This window comes from Athene cunicularia (assembly GCF_003259725.1).
Source record: "Athene cunicularia isolate RWA chromosome 4 unlocalized genomic scaffold, athCun1 chr4_part3, whole genome shotgun sequence".
Lineage (NCBI taxonomy): Eukaryota > Metazoa > Chordata > Aves > Strigiformes > Strigidae > Athene > Athene cunicularia.
The window spans coordinates 16,460,997-16,475,935 of NW_020799100.1; the positions used below are offsets into that span (position 1 = coordinate 16,460,997).

The 14,939-nt window shown below is 44.9% G+C and overlaps 1 protein-coding gene across 1 annotated transcript in view; it reads right to left on the reverse strand.

Moving 5' to 3' along the window:
* The window catches only part of ATP11C (ATPase phospholipid transporting 11C), a 39,998-nt gene that overhangs the window by 14,997 nt on the left and 10,062 nt on the right, over window positions 1-14,939 (reverse strand). The window contains exons 4-20 of the mRNA XM_026848813.1: window positions 14,543-14,623; window positions 13,438-13,545; window positions 12,698-12,826; window positions 10,159-10,262; window positions 9,414-9,464; window positions 8,814-8,878; window positions 8,139-8,220; window positions 7,641-7,791; window positions 6,641-6,838; window positions 5,578-5,739; window positions 5,227-5,384; window positions 4,230-4,301; window positions 3,335-3,408; window positions 2,547-2,650; window positions 1,793-1,974; window positions 989-1,252; window positions 473-647 (exon numbers count right to left, since the gene is read on the reverse strand). Of these exons, the coding sequence (XP_026704614.1) occupies window positions 473-647; window positions 989-1,252; window positions 1,793-1,974; window positions 2,547-2,650; window positions 3,335-3,408; window positions 4,230-4,301; window positions 5,227-5,384; window positions 5,578-5,739; window positions 6,641-6,838; window positions 7,641-7,791; window positions 8,139-8,220; window positions 8,814-8,878; window positions 9,414-9,464; window positions 10,159-10,262; window positions 12,698-12,826; window positions 13,438-13,545; window positions 14,543-14,623 (2,160 nt within the window). The remainder of the gene's footprint in view (window positions 1-472; window positions 648-988; window positions 1,253-1,792; window positions 1,975-2,546; window positions 2,651-3,334; window positions 3,409-4,229; window positions 4,302-5,226; window positions 5,385-5,577; window positions 5,740-6,640; window positions 6,839-7,640; window positions 7,792-8,138; window positions 8,221-8,813; window positions 8,879-9,413; window positions 9,465-10,158; window positions 10,263-12,697; window positions 12,827-13,437; window positions 13,546-14,542; window positions 14,624-14,939) is intronic.

Below are 14,939 nucleotides of genomic sequence, written 5' to 3' on the forward strand. Positions count from 1 at the left end.
TGAAGGACAGTAGCTAAAAACAACTCCCAGGGAGCAGCATCCCACCCTTCCCTTCTCCCAGACCCTGCTTTCCCAGAGATAGGACCTCTCACACATTTCAGGGGGCAGGAAACCCTCTTGGGGAAGAGGAGCAGAAACACTCCACTTATCAGCCTTGGATATCATCAGCTGGCGTGGAAAGTCACAGACTCCACTTGATAAGTTTGGAAAGGAAAAAACAACAAAGAGTTTTGTTTATTTCTAATTGCCTTGGGTTTGTGGCTTCCTGCAAGCATATGAAACAAAGTTTTTGCATTCAGATTTGAAAGACTTGCGTGTTTCTATCACTCTCTGCAGCTCAGATGAGGCTTAGGTGTAGCCTGGAGAAGTCCTAGCTGATTAAGATGATCAGGTCACATCCCAGCCAATGGATTCAAAGTGCATCACATCACCCAATGATGTGCTTCAGTCAGATTAAAAGTAGAGCAAATACCTGTGCTTTCTGCAAAGGAGCCATCCGGCAGCAGAGGACGGCAGTACACTTCAAGCAGATTTGTAGAAATATGTTTTTGTAATTACTAGGACTGGAGTCCTGAGAAGGGTTGAGTATCAGTGAGAGCGTTGAGCCATCTATTATCAGGCCATACTCTTGACTCAACGTCCAGCTTCTGCAACACAACAAGAAAAAGTCTGATTTTATTTCAAGCCTGTAAGAAGGCTTGTATCATCTTAGTGGAAAAGAAATTGCTTTTGTATTAATCTTCTTCCCATCCCTCTTGAGGGGCTTAGCAATCTTAAAAAGCTTGGATTTAACACACGCCCTTCACTCAGGGAACTGTGTAATTAAGTTCAAAACCAACTAATAGAGATGGAGCAAAGCAAAGGACCCAGCTGCACTGTCTGTGAGCAGTGAGTACCCAGGGCCACCACACAGTCCTATTTCTCTATGAAACTTTGCATCTTCATCCAAAACACACACACAACAGGCTGGGTACTCTTGCTCACTTACCTCTTCAGGCCTCCCCGGTTTTTGGGAACATCCTGAATCAGCTTTTTATGGTACTCCATCAGCAGCTCATGGAGCCGATCCTCCTTTCTTTCGCTCTCACCCACCATTTTTGCCGTCAGCTCCAGCAGCTCAGTGCTGGTCTGGAAGAGCCTGCAGGCGTAGCAGGTGGATTTGGCAGTTTCCATCTTGTCTCCCGTCAGCACCCAAACCTTCATGCCGGCTGCGTGCAGAGCTTCGATTGTCTCTGCCGACTGCTCCTGCAGCCTGCAAGCAGAGGCAAAACATCATTCCACAGTGGGCCACACTTAATCCATGTAACCCTTTATTTTGCAGGTAGGAAATACCAGCTCAAGAGAAGTCAATTGATTTTCCCCATACTGGAGAGACCACTGCCACAGGAATAAGGATTAGAAGTCAACGATCCAGAATTTTTATTTGCAGCCCCCCAACCCCCCAGATCACTGCTTTATACAGTGAGATCTAGAAGTAAGAGTTTAATTTACAAATGCAGTTACTATAACCGTACATAGAACTGGATTTGTTTTGATGTGCAAATTAACACCGCACGCTTAATTCACTCTCTAGGACTGCGAGTACTTCTGTAATTTCATTAATAAAATCTAATTCCTACTATACCAGCCAATTTTAGCAACTAGGGCACTGTGTAATGGACTATGCCACAGAGTAATTGCCCTGGACACTTCTACCATCTGGCTGGCTGCTCAGTTCCACCACAGCGAGTCAGTGCCACGACGCAACGTCAAGAAGAAACTGCAGGTACTACAGTGGTGGTGACCTCTTTACCTGTCTTCTACGGCAGTAGCCCCTATCAAGTGCATGTCTGCTTCTGCGTCTTCAAAAACCTTCGCCATCTTTTCCTCCCTGTCCTGCAAAGCCATCTTAGCTTCATTAAGTTGTCTGTCAATTTTGTCATACTCCTTTTGAGTTAGTTCTTTGAATGCCACGCAGAGCGTTCGGTAGCCATCCTGGTAGGAGGAGGGAAAGAAAATAAAGTGGACAAGTGCCCTAAAACCAAATTTCCTACAGCTCCTCACTTCAGGGTTAGTGTTTTTCTCCACCACCAATGCTTTCTGTCAGTACTGACCCTGATGGCAATGACAATTTGTTGGCTTGAGTCAAAAGACCGATTTTTTTTTTTAATACAGTAACCTCTTTCCATCCGAGTAACTGTGGTTATGCTTGTTACATGCCTGTAATACAGCAGAGAGAAACTAAGAGAAGGACCAGAGCTGAGAGCGTGCATCCAGCAGGGACAGTGGGACCAGGCACTTCTACCCCCAAAGAGCCTGCTATTGTTATTTCTATTTTTAACTTGCTTGGGAGATGCTTGGACACAACTGTGATGGAGACCATATATCAAAAGTCAAATAAAGGTGAAAGCCAAAGAAGCAGAAAAGGAAAGAAGCCTGGCTTCAAAACAATGTGAGAATGACACTCAGATTTTCAACACTTCCCTCCAAAGCAAGGTCGCATCCCTATTTTTGGAATAAGGCTTTCCTGACACCAGGAGCCAGCCAAATTCCATCTGCATGCTCACCATAGCATTGCGGTCCACATGGACTTTTGTTTGTTGGATTTCTTCTTGTTGCACCCTTGGAAAAATAGAGGAGTCTGCTCCTTTACAAAAGAGAAGCAACTTTCCTAAAAGCAAATTATAAATAGTTTATAGCATTCACAATCTGTAGAAAGACTGAACAGCTTCAACAGTCAGGAAATGATGCATAAGGAGGAAATCTGACAGGACTGAAAAAGGAATTGCTAGAAGCCTGGCTGTCTACCAAAAGTGGCCTTACACTAACCTGTGCAAAACCTTGTTTGACCTCAGGCTGGACATCAGGTGTCCCCACCTGCCTCCGTGCAAGCTTTCTGCAAAAGGCTGGACAAAACAGTTTATTTTTTCCTATTTTAGAAGCCCTGGCAACCTTTTCATGGAAGATAAAGCCAGCATTCTATACCTTACAGGACTGACATTTGAGAAGGATGGTGATCTCTGGATTTTGTCTGCCATCCCCATAAAAACCCATCCCACTCAGGGCAAGATCTCATTTCCCTCCCATACCTCCAGGCTGGAACAAGGCAAGCAGGGAACTCTCCATGGGTCACTGTCCCCATCTCTGTCCCCTCCCTTTATCTGCTGCTGGTCCCCAATGGCTGCTATGGAGAAGATTAACTTTATTAACCAGACCCAGCATAGAATTTAATTAGACCAGCTTAGAAAACCTATCAGCTTAGCCTCTCTGGGTTACAGGAAGAAAGAGCATGCGTTTTATATTTGTACACATGTGCACACACGTATGAGAGTCCAGAAATGCATTTTAACTGTACCCGTGGTGGTTCTCACAATGACACTCATACGGCGACGGACAGGATCGAAGTTCAACACATGCAGAAGTTGGTACCTTTAAAAAAAAAAAAAAAAAAAGGAGCTCAGACTCAGTAAAAGAAAAATAACTATTTCAGACAGAAAATCACTAACAGCAAGCTGCAGAAATCAATACACCTTACAAGTGGCAGCATCTGTTGGGAAGTGTACTTTTTACAGCTACTGCAGAAGAAAATGGAGTAAAAGAACCCACTCCAGTGCTGCTTTGAGTGTGGGCTGAGGGCATGGATGCCCACCAGTGCACCGAGCCCCCAAGCTGGGCAGTGGCTAAGTGGGCAGTGACATCAGCTCTGGCACTATAATAAGAAGTTTCACCAAAAGGGGAATAAGAAGTGAAACTTGCTTGTGAAGACAAGTTCTCGAGGAGTGCTAGGATGAGGCCAGTGATTCTCAGATGTTCCCCAAGCTGTCAGCACAGAGTAAAATCTAATTATTTTCAGCTCAGGAGGGGAAGAAAGACATATCACGCAATTTAGGCATACAGTATCCTGATGTCTGTAAGGTCAGCAACCACCCTGTGAATCTCAGGGGCCGTCTGCACAGCTGGGCAGGGATGAAGGATGCATGCAAGGGACTGCAGGCACTTAAGGGACCTGAATCTAGACATCACTAAGATCACCAGCAGATTTTTGCAAGCAAGCCTTTCAGCCTGCACCTTGCTGTGCTGCACTCTGTAAAAAGGACAGGAGTTTCTGGGTGGGTCAGCATGGTCTGATAGCCCTCGTGGAACAGCTTTGTCCTTGCCAGGTTGGCCACGTTGACCAAACTTGATCAAGCCAGGCAAGAGCCATCATGGCACTAGCAGCCCTGTTCCTCAGCAGCCTCTGCAGCACTTACATTTCAGTTTCATTCTTTTGATTTCGTATTTTCATGAAACCATTTTCAAGTCCTAGAAAAGTGAAACCATACCTGTCAATAAACAAAAGGACAGAACAACATTGAAAACATCCATTGGCACATATTATACATTAACAACGTTCTTGTTTCACCTTCTGTACTGCAGAGAAGAGCAAAGAAGTTAGCAAGCCCAAGCTAAAAAGCTTGGCTGGATGTTTACTTGCTCCACACAGAGCCTGTTATGATGTTCTGGCACTGTTTCCCTGACCCAAGGAGCTGGGCACCACAGCACACAGATGCCGAGAGCCTCTGGATATGGTGTCCTGAGTCTCTGCCAGATTTACAAGCCACAGGCAAGTATATACAGCTGCAACAGCCTCTGCCTAAGACCTAGGGGCTGGCATTAGCATAGAATCATAGAATAGTTTGGCTTGGAGGGGATCTTAAAGATTCCCTAGTTCCAACCCCCCTGCCATGGGGAGGGACACCTTCCACGAGATCAGGCTGCTCAAAGTTCCATCCAACCTGGCCTTGAGCATCTTCAGCAGGATTCACATGTGGATTTGATAAAAGTAACCCATCCTATCATTCTGCCACTGCATAGCAACGAATAAATTTGGCTGCAATATGCACATGGTAACTGGTCTCCATTTCTTGGGGATTAAAACACTTGGCCATGGGGCCTCCAACAAAAAAGCCCCTGCCCCAGCCAGGCACTGCAGCACCTTAGGACTGCTCTCAGCAGCAAATGCAAACCACAGCATCCCAAGAAGCTGAGAAGACCCTCTGCAGAGCACCCCTTCTAGAGAGCGCTCTTTTAAACCCACAGGCTTGCGTGGCTTCACAGGGCTGCAGGTCAGGCCCAGTATTGGTATCACAATGTGCATCCCAGAGAGCTGCAGCCTTGACCAGGGACAGGGGTCTATGACCTTCAGACAACCCCCACCTCCCTCCCACCAAAGAGGAAATTAAAAACCCAACATCTTCATATTCTTACTTTTCTGCGCCTTTCACCAAAGCAATTTCATCTGGAGAAGAGGAGATATAGGTGTCTTTACGTTCTGGATGTCCTATCAGCCCGTCCACCTGGTCTGCTTCCTTGATCTGAACGGTGTGGCACAGGCAGAGGGCTCGCAGGAACAGCTCCTCACGACTCTAGGCAGGAGTGAGGGAAGGCTTGTTACCAGCTCAATGCCGTGCACTGAGCCCATCTCGCAGCACTTGGTTATGATTTTTCTATATACATTTTTTAAAACAAAAAACCAACACACCCTCCCAGCTTCTGCTGTATTTACCCAGCCAGGAGCTGACCGCAAAACCTTAACAGTCAAACACACAGTTTTATTACCTTTTCTGCTTTGCCATAATATTTTAGGGGTCCATCAGTTTGAGAGAAGCCATCCACCTCTGAAATGCAGTCTTTGTACTTGTGCCCATCTATGCAGCACTCAATGAACTCCATGCTGTTCTCTGTCAGGGTCCCTGTTTTGTCCGTGAAGACGTATTCCACCTAGAAGCAAGCAGACAGGCCTCCTCGCTGCACCCCCTGCCCCACGCACCGAGGAAGGAGCCCCCTGAAAGCAAAGAGGCTGGGGCATTTTAGTACATCCGTGTCACCTTGGCTGCTATCCTAACCTGGCTCCCCAAAAAGATGCAGGTGCCCCACAGGAGTTACACCACTGTGTAGTTCTACTTTGCTCCTCAGAGCAGCTCCTTTGTTTTTCAACCCATCACAGGGGTGGCAGGAAGCAGTTCCTGAAAACTTAAAATCTGTTTCCAAGCTCTTCGTTTTCCCCTCATCCTCTTTACTGGGTCCTTTGCTATAGTGCTTATATAGCAGCTGCTGCAGGTCTGCTGCCTCCTTTGGGGGGGGGGATTTTTCATCTTGGTGCTCTATTTAAATTAGGTGATTACTACTCTAAATATATATATATATATATATATTTTAAAGCAAAATAAAAAGCAGGAGGCACTACACATACTCTCCATTCAGTCTCTCGTGGCGCAGATAAGAAAGTGAACCCTGAGCTGTCTAATTTCCCCAGCAAAGCCAGCAGCAGTGTGGCTGCACGGGCATTGCATGCTCAGAGAGATGACTGAGCAGACATTTTCATTAATCATCGAAGAGACAGAGCATTTTTAATTTTTAATTGAAGCAGTGAAAGCAAACCACCCTGACTTGCAGAGTGCTGCGTCTGATATTCCCCAATATGGAAACAATTGTCATGACCCAATTCCTGCTCTTTCATGCACTATTTATAACCTTATCTGTTTCACAGAGCGAGTAGAATCATATTAAATGGAAAGTGCCACCAAACCCACTGAAGCTCTGCCCTGAGGGGACTACGAGGGACTGTCACAACAAGGCTTCCTATCAGGGAGGATATTTTCATCCAAGCACATGTTCTCACCTGCCCAAGCTCTTCATTCAGGTCTGAGGTGTTCACCAATGCTCCCTCTTTTATTTCTTCATCATACATTTCCTTGTCCCAAGAGATGAAGAAGGAACCCAAGAACTTCTGCATCTCTACTGTAACGTACATGGAGACTGGGATAATAAAATTGAAGAGAACCATAAACGACAAGAAGTCCGTGAACATCCGCAAGACCTGCAATGGAAAGAGAAGACAATGCAGTCTGGGCCCTTCAGGTGTAACTTGGGGACAGTTTATAGCAACGCCTCTGGGGTTTTAGACAGCTTTTTTTCTAAGGTTAAATAGAACAACAACAACAACAACAAAAACCACCTGAAAATGAACACAGCTAAGATACAGGGTCAAACTCCATTTTCCTTTGATGCAGAAAATCTCACCATCTTCTGCAGATCTACAAGGGTATAATGCATATCACTACTTCAGTGACCTAAATGATGTTTTATTCAAGTATACTACTCTTAAGAGTATACTGCTACAGCCTCATTCTGATCTCAAGTAACTAGAAACAAGGAGTGAGTGGCTTGAGACCAGTCAAGCTATGGCAACAGTAGAACTGATGCAGTGACGTCCCTATAAGTCCTACTCAATAATCCATCACACAATCCATTTCTACACACTTGCACTCATTCTTTCAGGCTTGACTGCCTACATCTCAGCAAGTTTAAGAAGTCGGTTGACGTGGCCTCAATTTAAGCTTACCCACTCAAAGCAGAAAGATAGCTTAAGTTCAGATAAGGATCCAGGTTAAATTGGCTGCTGCATTTCTATAATATATAGTTATTTATGCTTTGCCCCACTCCAAACAAGCACTGCAGTGCACAAGCATGAGAGAGGCAGGAGAGAAACGCAAACGGAAATGACAGCACTTTCAGCAAGCAAACAGGGATCACAGGGCTGGCAGCAGACACTATCAGATTAAATAAAACTGTCAGAATAAATAAAAGTGGAGGAGGTGCTGAAATACAAATCCACTTACCTTGAACGTGTCTCTTTCTTTTTTAGTCTTTTCGTTGTACCAAGGCTCATCATTAAATGGATTGCTCTGCCAGACATATTTCAGAGTCGTGCACACAGTAGCCTTGCTCAATAGGATGCACAAATACACTATCAAGAAAGCGTTGATAGATCTGAAAGATAGGTTAATTTTTTTAAATTCTTGCAGCTATTTTTATATAGAAAATGATGCAAGTAAGCAGGAACAAGACTTCCTTACTTTTAAGGGTATTACAGAACAAGTGCTTTTGACAGTGCTGATATTCAGTCAGTTCATATATTTTAACATTTTTAAATAAAAAACCTACTAAATGATGGAGCTTCTTGTAAGATATGCTTAACCAAATACACATATTTTCTACGCAAACAGAGAGCATCTGAAACAAAAGGCAGCAGATTAGGGGATTATTTCTGTACAAGTAATCCACAAGAAAAAAACCCAACAGCTTTTACCGATTTTTTGCCGACTATAAATACTCACTTTTCTACAGCAGACCGTTTCTGAGATTTCCCTTGGTAGTTCAAAGCCATTTTCGTTTCCATTCCAGTATAGACTGCAACTCCTACAGGGTATTAAAGCAGGGCTCATAAGGGACTCGCAGCCCCAGAGGGACCCAGCTTGCACTTAGCCATAAGGGGCATCGGTGGTTACATGAAACTCGAATCCCAGTTAAAGAAAGAGGCATTACTCAAGGACAGTCCAACTACAGAAACATCCAAGGCTGCTAAGTAACGTAACTGCATATATCTCAGAGCACCAAACAGGGGCCTATGGATCACATACAGTCAGAAATAAGATCAGTCTTCCATAACAGCCATCACCCTCAATCACTAGTGTCTGGGACTCTGATTCTAGCACATGTTTTCAGCAAAGGATTTGGGAACAACTCCCTGCTCTTTGTATTTTAGGCAAAAGAAAAGCTTGCTCAGGTGTATTAACACAACCTGCCCAGATCAGCAGCACTAAAGATATAACCAGTAACTCCTAATTTCACCCTGTCAACTTTGCAAACAGCTCGCATACCAAATGTAACTGTAGAGCCCAGGCAGACAGGCTGTGGAGAAGTGTTTTCCTTCTCCATATTTAGTGATGAATATCTACATTTGTCATCATTTATCAAAACTATTTAAATAAACAATAATAATAATTGTTCACCATAAATCTTCTTGGTATTTTTGAGTGTAGCACCTTTCAGCAACAGGTTTTCAGGACCCAAAGACCTAAATGGAAAAGAAGTTATAACATTGTTACTCAAAGAACATTCAAACTGCTTTATAATTTAGACCTAGCGATAGATTATAAAGCTAAACAGATGCTCTTTAGATTCAATTACTTGATTTGCATGTTAAACTGGTCCAGGTAGATCCAGCAGAGCACGAAATACAGCCAGCACCACAACAGTGACAGCTGTCTGGTTTTGATGATTTATAAATGTTATTTGTTTATTTCTTCCCTTGAAACACTGATGTTGAAGTTTATGCTTTCCCTTGAATAACAGTATTTTGCAATTGCCTGGTAAATTTGTTTCCCATCAGCACAGGAGGACACTACTAGGTGGTCCTGCATTGCTTCCCCAAGAGGGGCTCAAACAATTCACAGGATGGCAGAAAGGACTAAGTGGTGAGGTTAATGTAACAATGAAATGCTAAGGACGATGACATCCCTAACAGCAGCAGCACAAGTTCTGATCCTTGAAATCTGATGTAGATGTCCAACCTCTTTGAGGAGGACCAGCAAGACAGCTGCAAAACCAACCTGGCTACAGGCTCTTGGTTACTGCCATAGATGATAATTCTTCCAACAAATCTGCAGTAAAAATATGAGAAATGTGTATTACAAACACATTATAGAGACCAACACAAACATACTAAAGTCACTGACAGGAGATGGAAGCAAATGTGCAAATGAGTGCATTTGAGAGTTTAATGCTTCAGAGGGGTGGCTGTGCTCGAGACAAGGAGAAGCCACACACCCTCATGGCCAGGGTGCCCCCATTTGCCACCCATCAGTGGAGCAGCAGTATCTGACCACACCTACACACCCCAGCACATCCCAACTACAGCGTGCAACAAACCCAGCAAACCTCCTTCAAGGGATTCAACCAGAAAGACCGCTTATTCCTGGAAGTTATTCAGCCCAATGCATTTTACTTGGGAGGTAGAGTGGCCTACAGACCATTACTACAAATAGGCATACAGACCATTACTACATCTGAGCTGATAAGAAATAGCTCATTACACCATGACAAGTGTTGTACCAGAGAGGTTTTGCTTCAAAGAAACCAAGCCCTGAAGAAACGTGGTGTCAACTTTGCCATCCTCGTATGGAAGAAGCCCATCAGCTTATCACTGCCTCAAGAAACATCTCTGATGAAAAGAAAACGCCCTTTGCTTTGCTGAGATGTAATTTATAAGATCCCCTAACCAAGGGTGCTCAGGTGTATGTAGGGAGATGACAGCAGGCAGTGACAGGGCAGGATAGGCAGGAGCAGCAGACTCACTTGTAGAGGTCGGGCTGCGGCTGTTCGCACTCGATGGTGGCAGTGAGGGCGTCGATGGCTTCGTCTGTACAGAGCACGGTGGTATCCCGCACGGCGTAGTGAGTCTGGGCAGAGAAACACAGGCAGCGTCACCACGAGCCCCCAGCAACACTGCCCACGTTTCACCCTGTTACTTAAAATACCACCACGCAAAAGCTCATCAGTCCTGGCAGGTCACCCGAGCCCTTGTCCCGCTCCCACAGAACAGCCGAAGCATCTCTCAGCTAACGAACTAAGTCAATAAGCTTAAGAGAAACCATAGCAGGAAGGAGTTGTTGGGTAGCTCTTCAGTAAGGCATGCACCAAAATCAGAGTGTCTTTTGTTTTTTCCCTTGAGACTTGCTGCTGCCCCTGCTGGGGTGGGGAGGCTGCAAGTACCCCCAGGGTGAAGGGGCTTCTGGGGACCACCCACCTGCCCACTCCTGAAGGTAATTAGACACCAGCTCCAGCGCCCAGGGATCAGGCAGAGCACTGGCAGACTCCAAGCTATTTTTAGCAGCTGCTGCTGCAAAGGTTCATCTCTCACAATTAACTGGAAAGCCCACGAAGGATCCGCTCGCTGCCTTCCAGGCTCTATTTATAGGAGCTACTCAAAGTTCCAAGGCACGGCGGGCTGCACGGCAGGCTGCCTTAATCCATCTTCATAAACAAATTCATTAAAAAGCTTCCTCCACTCCTTATATTTGCGTTCTCTTCCTTGTGCATCCCGGGAGGAACTGTTACGTTACACATGCTGTAGTCATGACATTATATAAATACCCACTTTCATGCCATTTTGGTAACCTGCCTGGCTTTTCATCTTGAAAGCAGACACACAGACACACACGCATCTCTAGTATAAATCACAGCCTTTGTGAAACACAACTCAAAATCGTTCCTGCAGTGCCCAGTACCAAACTCAACCCTTGTGCTGCTCCTGTCACCATGGACACCATGCAATTACTGAGCAATACTTCAAAGCTGCCTCCTAATCAATTCCATGATCTTTACATCCTTGGTCCCTTAGCTTATTTAGAAAATACGTGTTCTTTCAGATAATGTATTACCGAAGACTTGCGCTTCAAAGACAGAGTCCTGACAAAATCCCTTTTACAGTTCTGCTCCGGTTTCACTTAGCCAGAGATCTTTCCCATACCTCAACCTGACATGCCCCAAATACCAGAAAAATCCCCACCAGGTAGGCAGCAGATTATCAGCGCAGTGAGGTTTTGTGTATACCCTTCCCTCACCTTCCTTCTGCAGCAAACTCTGGTTCCTAATGCCAGACCTATTTCCCCAAACAGCACTTGCTTTTCTACTCTTTCCCTTCAAACTCATCTTCATCTTGTCAAGAAACAGAAGACAGCTTCTAGTCACCTACAGGAATCCACAAACCAAGGGAAAAACACCACAGTGCTTGATATAGAAATTCAGCATTGCACTTGCAGGCTCAAAAGTTAGTAAGAGCCAAGACTCCGCAGAAGTTGGGTGAACTCATGCATATAATACACCTGACACGAATAAGCAATTGCCTTTTTAACATGGTTATCTATTTTTAGCCTCAAGCCACTTCAAAGCTCCACTCCATCAGTGGAACCAGTGTGGTACACCAGCACTGTAACAGCTTCTACACAAGATTTCCAGTACAGATTAACAGCCACCCATACGGACGAGGCACGGACCCCATACAATACCTATCAGATCAACAATGGCATTCCCACTGACTTCAGAGTGTGCTGGAATGACTCATGTAATTTTAAACGATCTTCCAGTCTTACTACTGCAGTTGATAGTATCTGCATAAATATTTATCAAACACAAGCCCAACCAAATGTTCATGTCTTCTGATGTATGTAAGTTTTTTGCTGTTACTGCTGCTTCTTTCCTTAGTTTAGAGAGGAGGGGGATGAATAAAGAAAGAAAATAAACTGAAAGAGATATTCATCCTGAACAAGACCAGTATTAAATTTCACTGCTTGATTCAGGGAAAGGGAGAGAAAAGAAAAAAACAGAAATGTGGGGGTTTTTCAAGCTGGTGAAAAATTCCCCAAATTAATCTAGACATACTGCCTCAAAAAGTCCCAGATCTCACTGGAAAAGCTCAGTTAAAGAACAGGCACATTGGCAGGTAGTGGAAAAGGCACTGAAGCAGCCGCAGGCACTGCTTTACTGACACACCACGTGCAGCTGGAGCAGGGAAGCACTAATGCTCTCCACAATGGGCAATAAGGCACCGAAGCTGTGTTGATAAAGATCAATTTTCAGTTTGGGCCAGTGCCAACAGAAATGGCTGTTGGAGACAAAACAGAGAACAAACAATCCCCAGGGGACTACAGTGCTGATGCACTGGGAGTGAACAGAGGGCAGAGCTGTAAATACAGCCACGGGGATGGGCTCTGCAGGAGCATCCTCCAGTTAATCACACGCCCTGCCATGCAAGCACCGACTTCAGTGGCAGCTCCAGGCACCCGAGTACCCCGAGCACCAGCTCCCGAAGGCCACCCCAATCCATCCCCGTCACCTTGAAATTGGACTCGCCATCGAGACTTGCTGTGGTGACATAACAGGTCCCGTCAATGCTGCTCGAGGCCAAAAATATCAAGTCACAGGGGAAGGTCTCATCTGCTTTCACTTCTACTATGTCTCCAACCTGGAAGAAAGGAAACGTTGACATGAAAAGCCTCTTGGTTGTTACTGGACAGCTACCGATTCAGCTTCTCTCAAAGTCTAGATGAAATCACCTTGGCTAAAAGGGAAATCAGGGCTCAAGGGGTGCACAGGTCCCCGAGCATCACTCCACAGCCCGATGAGCCAATCCAGCCCAGCACCAACTCACAGCACCCACATGGCACAGTTAGTATTTATTTCTCTGCTAAATCTTGATGGAGCAAGACAGTGTACTTGTCTGAAATGCGGTGTGATAAATTAACATCAAAGCAAAGTGTACTTCCCTGGTTGTCCTTGGGAGGGTTAGAAATAGAAGAGGACTGCCTGTTCTGAAGAAGTGCAAAATGCTGACAGATCTGTCCCTTGTCAGCCCCAGTACAGCTTTTGTGAGACGGCTTTTCAAAAGCAATTGAACAAAGGCAACTTCACTCCTTAACCAGGAACAGCTCTTGGAGCACTTTGTCTGAAAGTGAGCATGCTGGGGCAGCTCCAACTGCAGCACATCCCTCCTCCCCTGCCCTCATCTCCCTACACACACCCTCGTGTACCCCTTGGCTTCGGTGATAACCACACATGAGCTCTGTTAACAGTTACCTTGATTTTTTCACTCTCCTTCTGCACTTGCTTTGCATTTTCAACAATGAAGACATTGCTTTTGTTCACTTCATTGTCAGCTCTGTGCCTCAGCCAGTCCTCGTATCCCTAGGCACACAAATACAGGCAACACAAACTTGTAGCAAAGCAAGTAAACTAATTAAAGAGGATGAGTGGGGATGGAAAGAGAGGGAGAGATTTTAAAAAAATAAATAAATCAAGAAGTCCTCAGACCTCCTTCATGCCTGACAAAACATCAGAGTAGCTCAGACTGAATAAATTTATTTTAAAAACTTCATATGCATATTTGACAGATTCAGAACAGATTAAAATAAGACACAAAAATAATCTATATGCAGTGCATGCAACAAGCAGCTAAACTACTGTAACATGTTTCTATTATTCTCAGTGTTGGCAAGAACAGGCTGATAATATGAATAATACACTTAGCACCCTGAAACTCTTTCCTATGGTAACGCAGGATGAAACTCTTCAGACTTTACTGAAAGAAGAAAACATTCAGTTTTGAAGCAGATGGATTTTACTCTAGCTCTCCCTTTCTGGCCCCTGCAGAAGAAACTTCTATTATTCAGTCCTTCTGTAGAGGAAACTTTAAATGGCACATGTGCGTATAACAGGAGGAAAAAGGGCTTTTAACATCACAAGAAGATGAGGACTACATATTTTTGGGACTAGCTGAGTGGTTGAGCAGAACCTGTCCTTTCCATTTACCAACAAGGGAGCAGAGCGCGGGCTATATTTGGAGCACATCCCTACATCCTGCAAAGACTTGGAGAACATTTCTAAAAAGAGAAGAAAAATTCAAGTAAAGCTAGAACTACAGTGGTAACCTTTACTGACCCTCACAGCTCGCTTACAACAGTACATATAGAGATGTTCTACATTGCCAAAACAAGAGAGACGACAATAACCACACTCAACATCCAGCCTCTCAAAAACCACCAGTATATGTGTCAACTTGCAGAAGGGCTCACCAAACCCAGAAACCCATTTTGGTGATTTATGAGTCTATTCAAATACACACTTATTTTCTCCACCACACATCCCAAAGAGCATCTTCCTCTCCCCACAGTGACACCTGTACCTGTTTGATAGCTGTGACAGTGATGACAAAGAAGAGTGGGAGGCCGCTGGTCACTGGGCTCGTCGGGGTGTCCACTATCACCTGCAGAAAGGAGAAAAAAATGTACTGCTGACAACTGGTTTTCAGGCAGCAGAAGAAAGAAAAACTCTGGTAATGGGGGAGGAGAAAGGGTGCTCATCCCACTGGGTGTAAGTCACAGCCCAGCAGAGGAGGGACGGAAGGAAGAGGCACATGAAAAGGACCAGCACAGGCATCCCCAGGAGTGCTCTCTTCCATCTCAAGACGACTACACCACCTGCCTCCCGAAGGCCATGGGATGTTCTTAGGTAGGAAAAGCCCTATCAGAAGTAGCTTAAAACCTAAATTTGACCTTGCTCTAGTGGGAAACAAAAGCCTG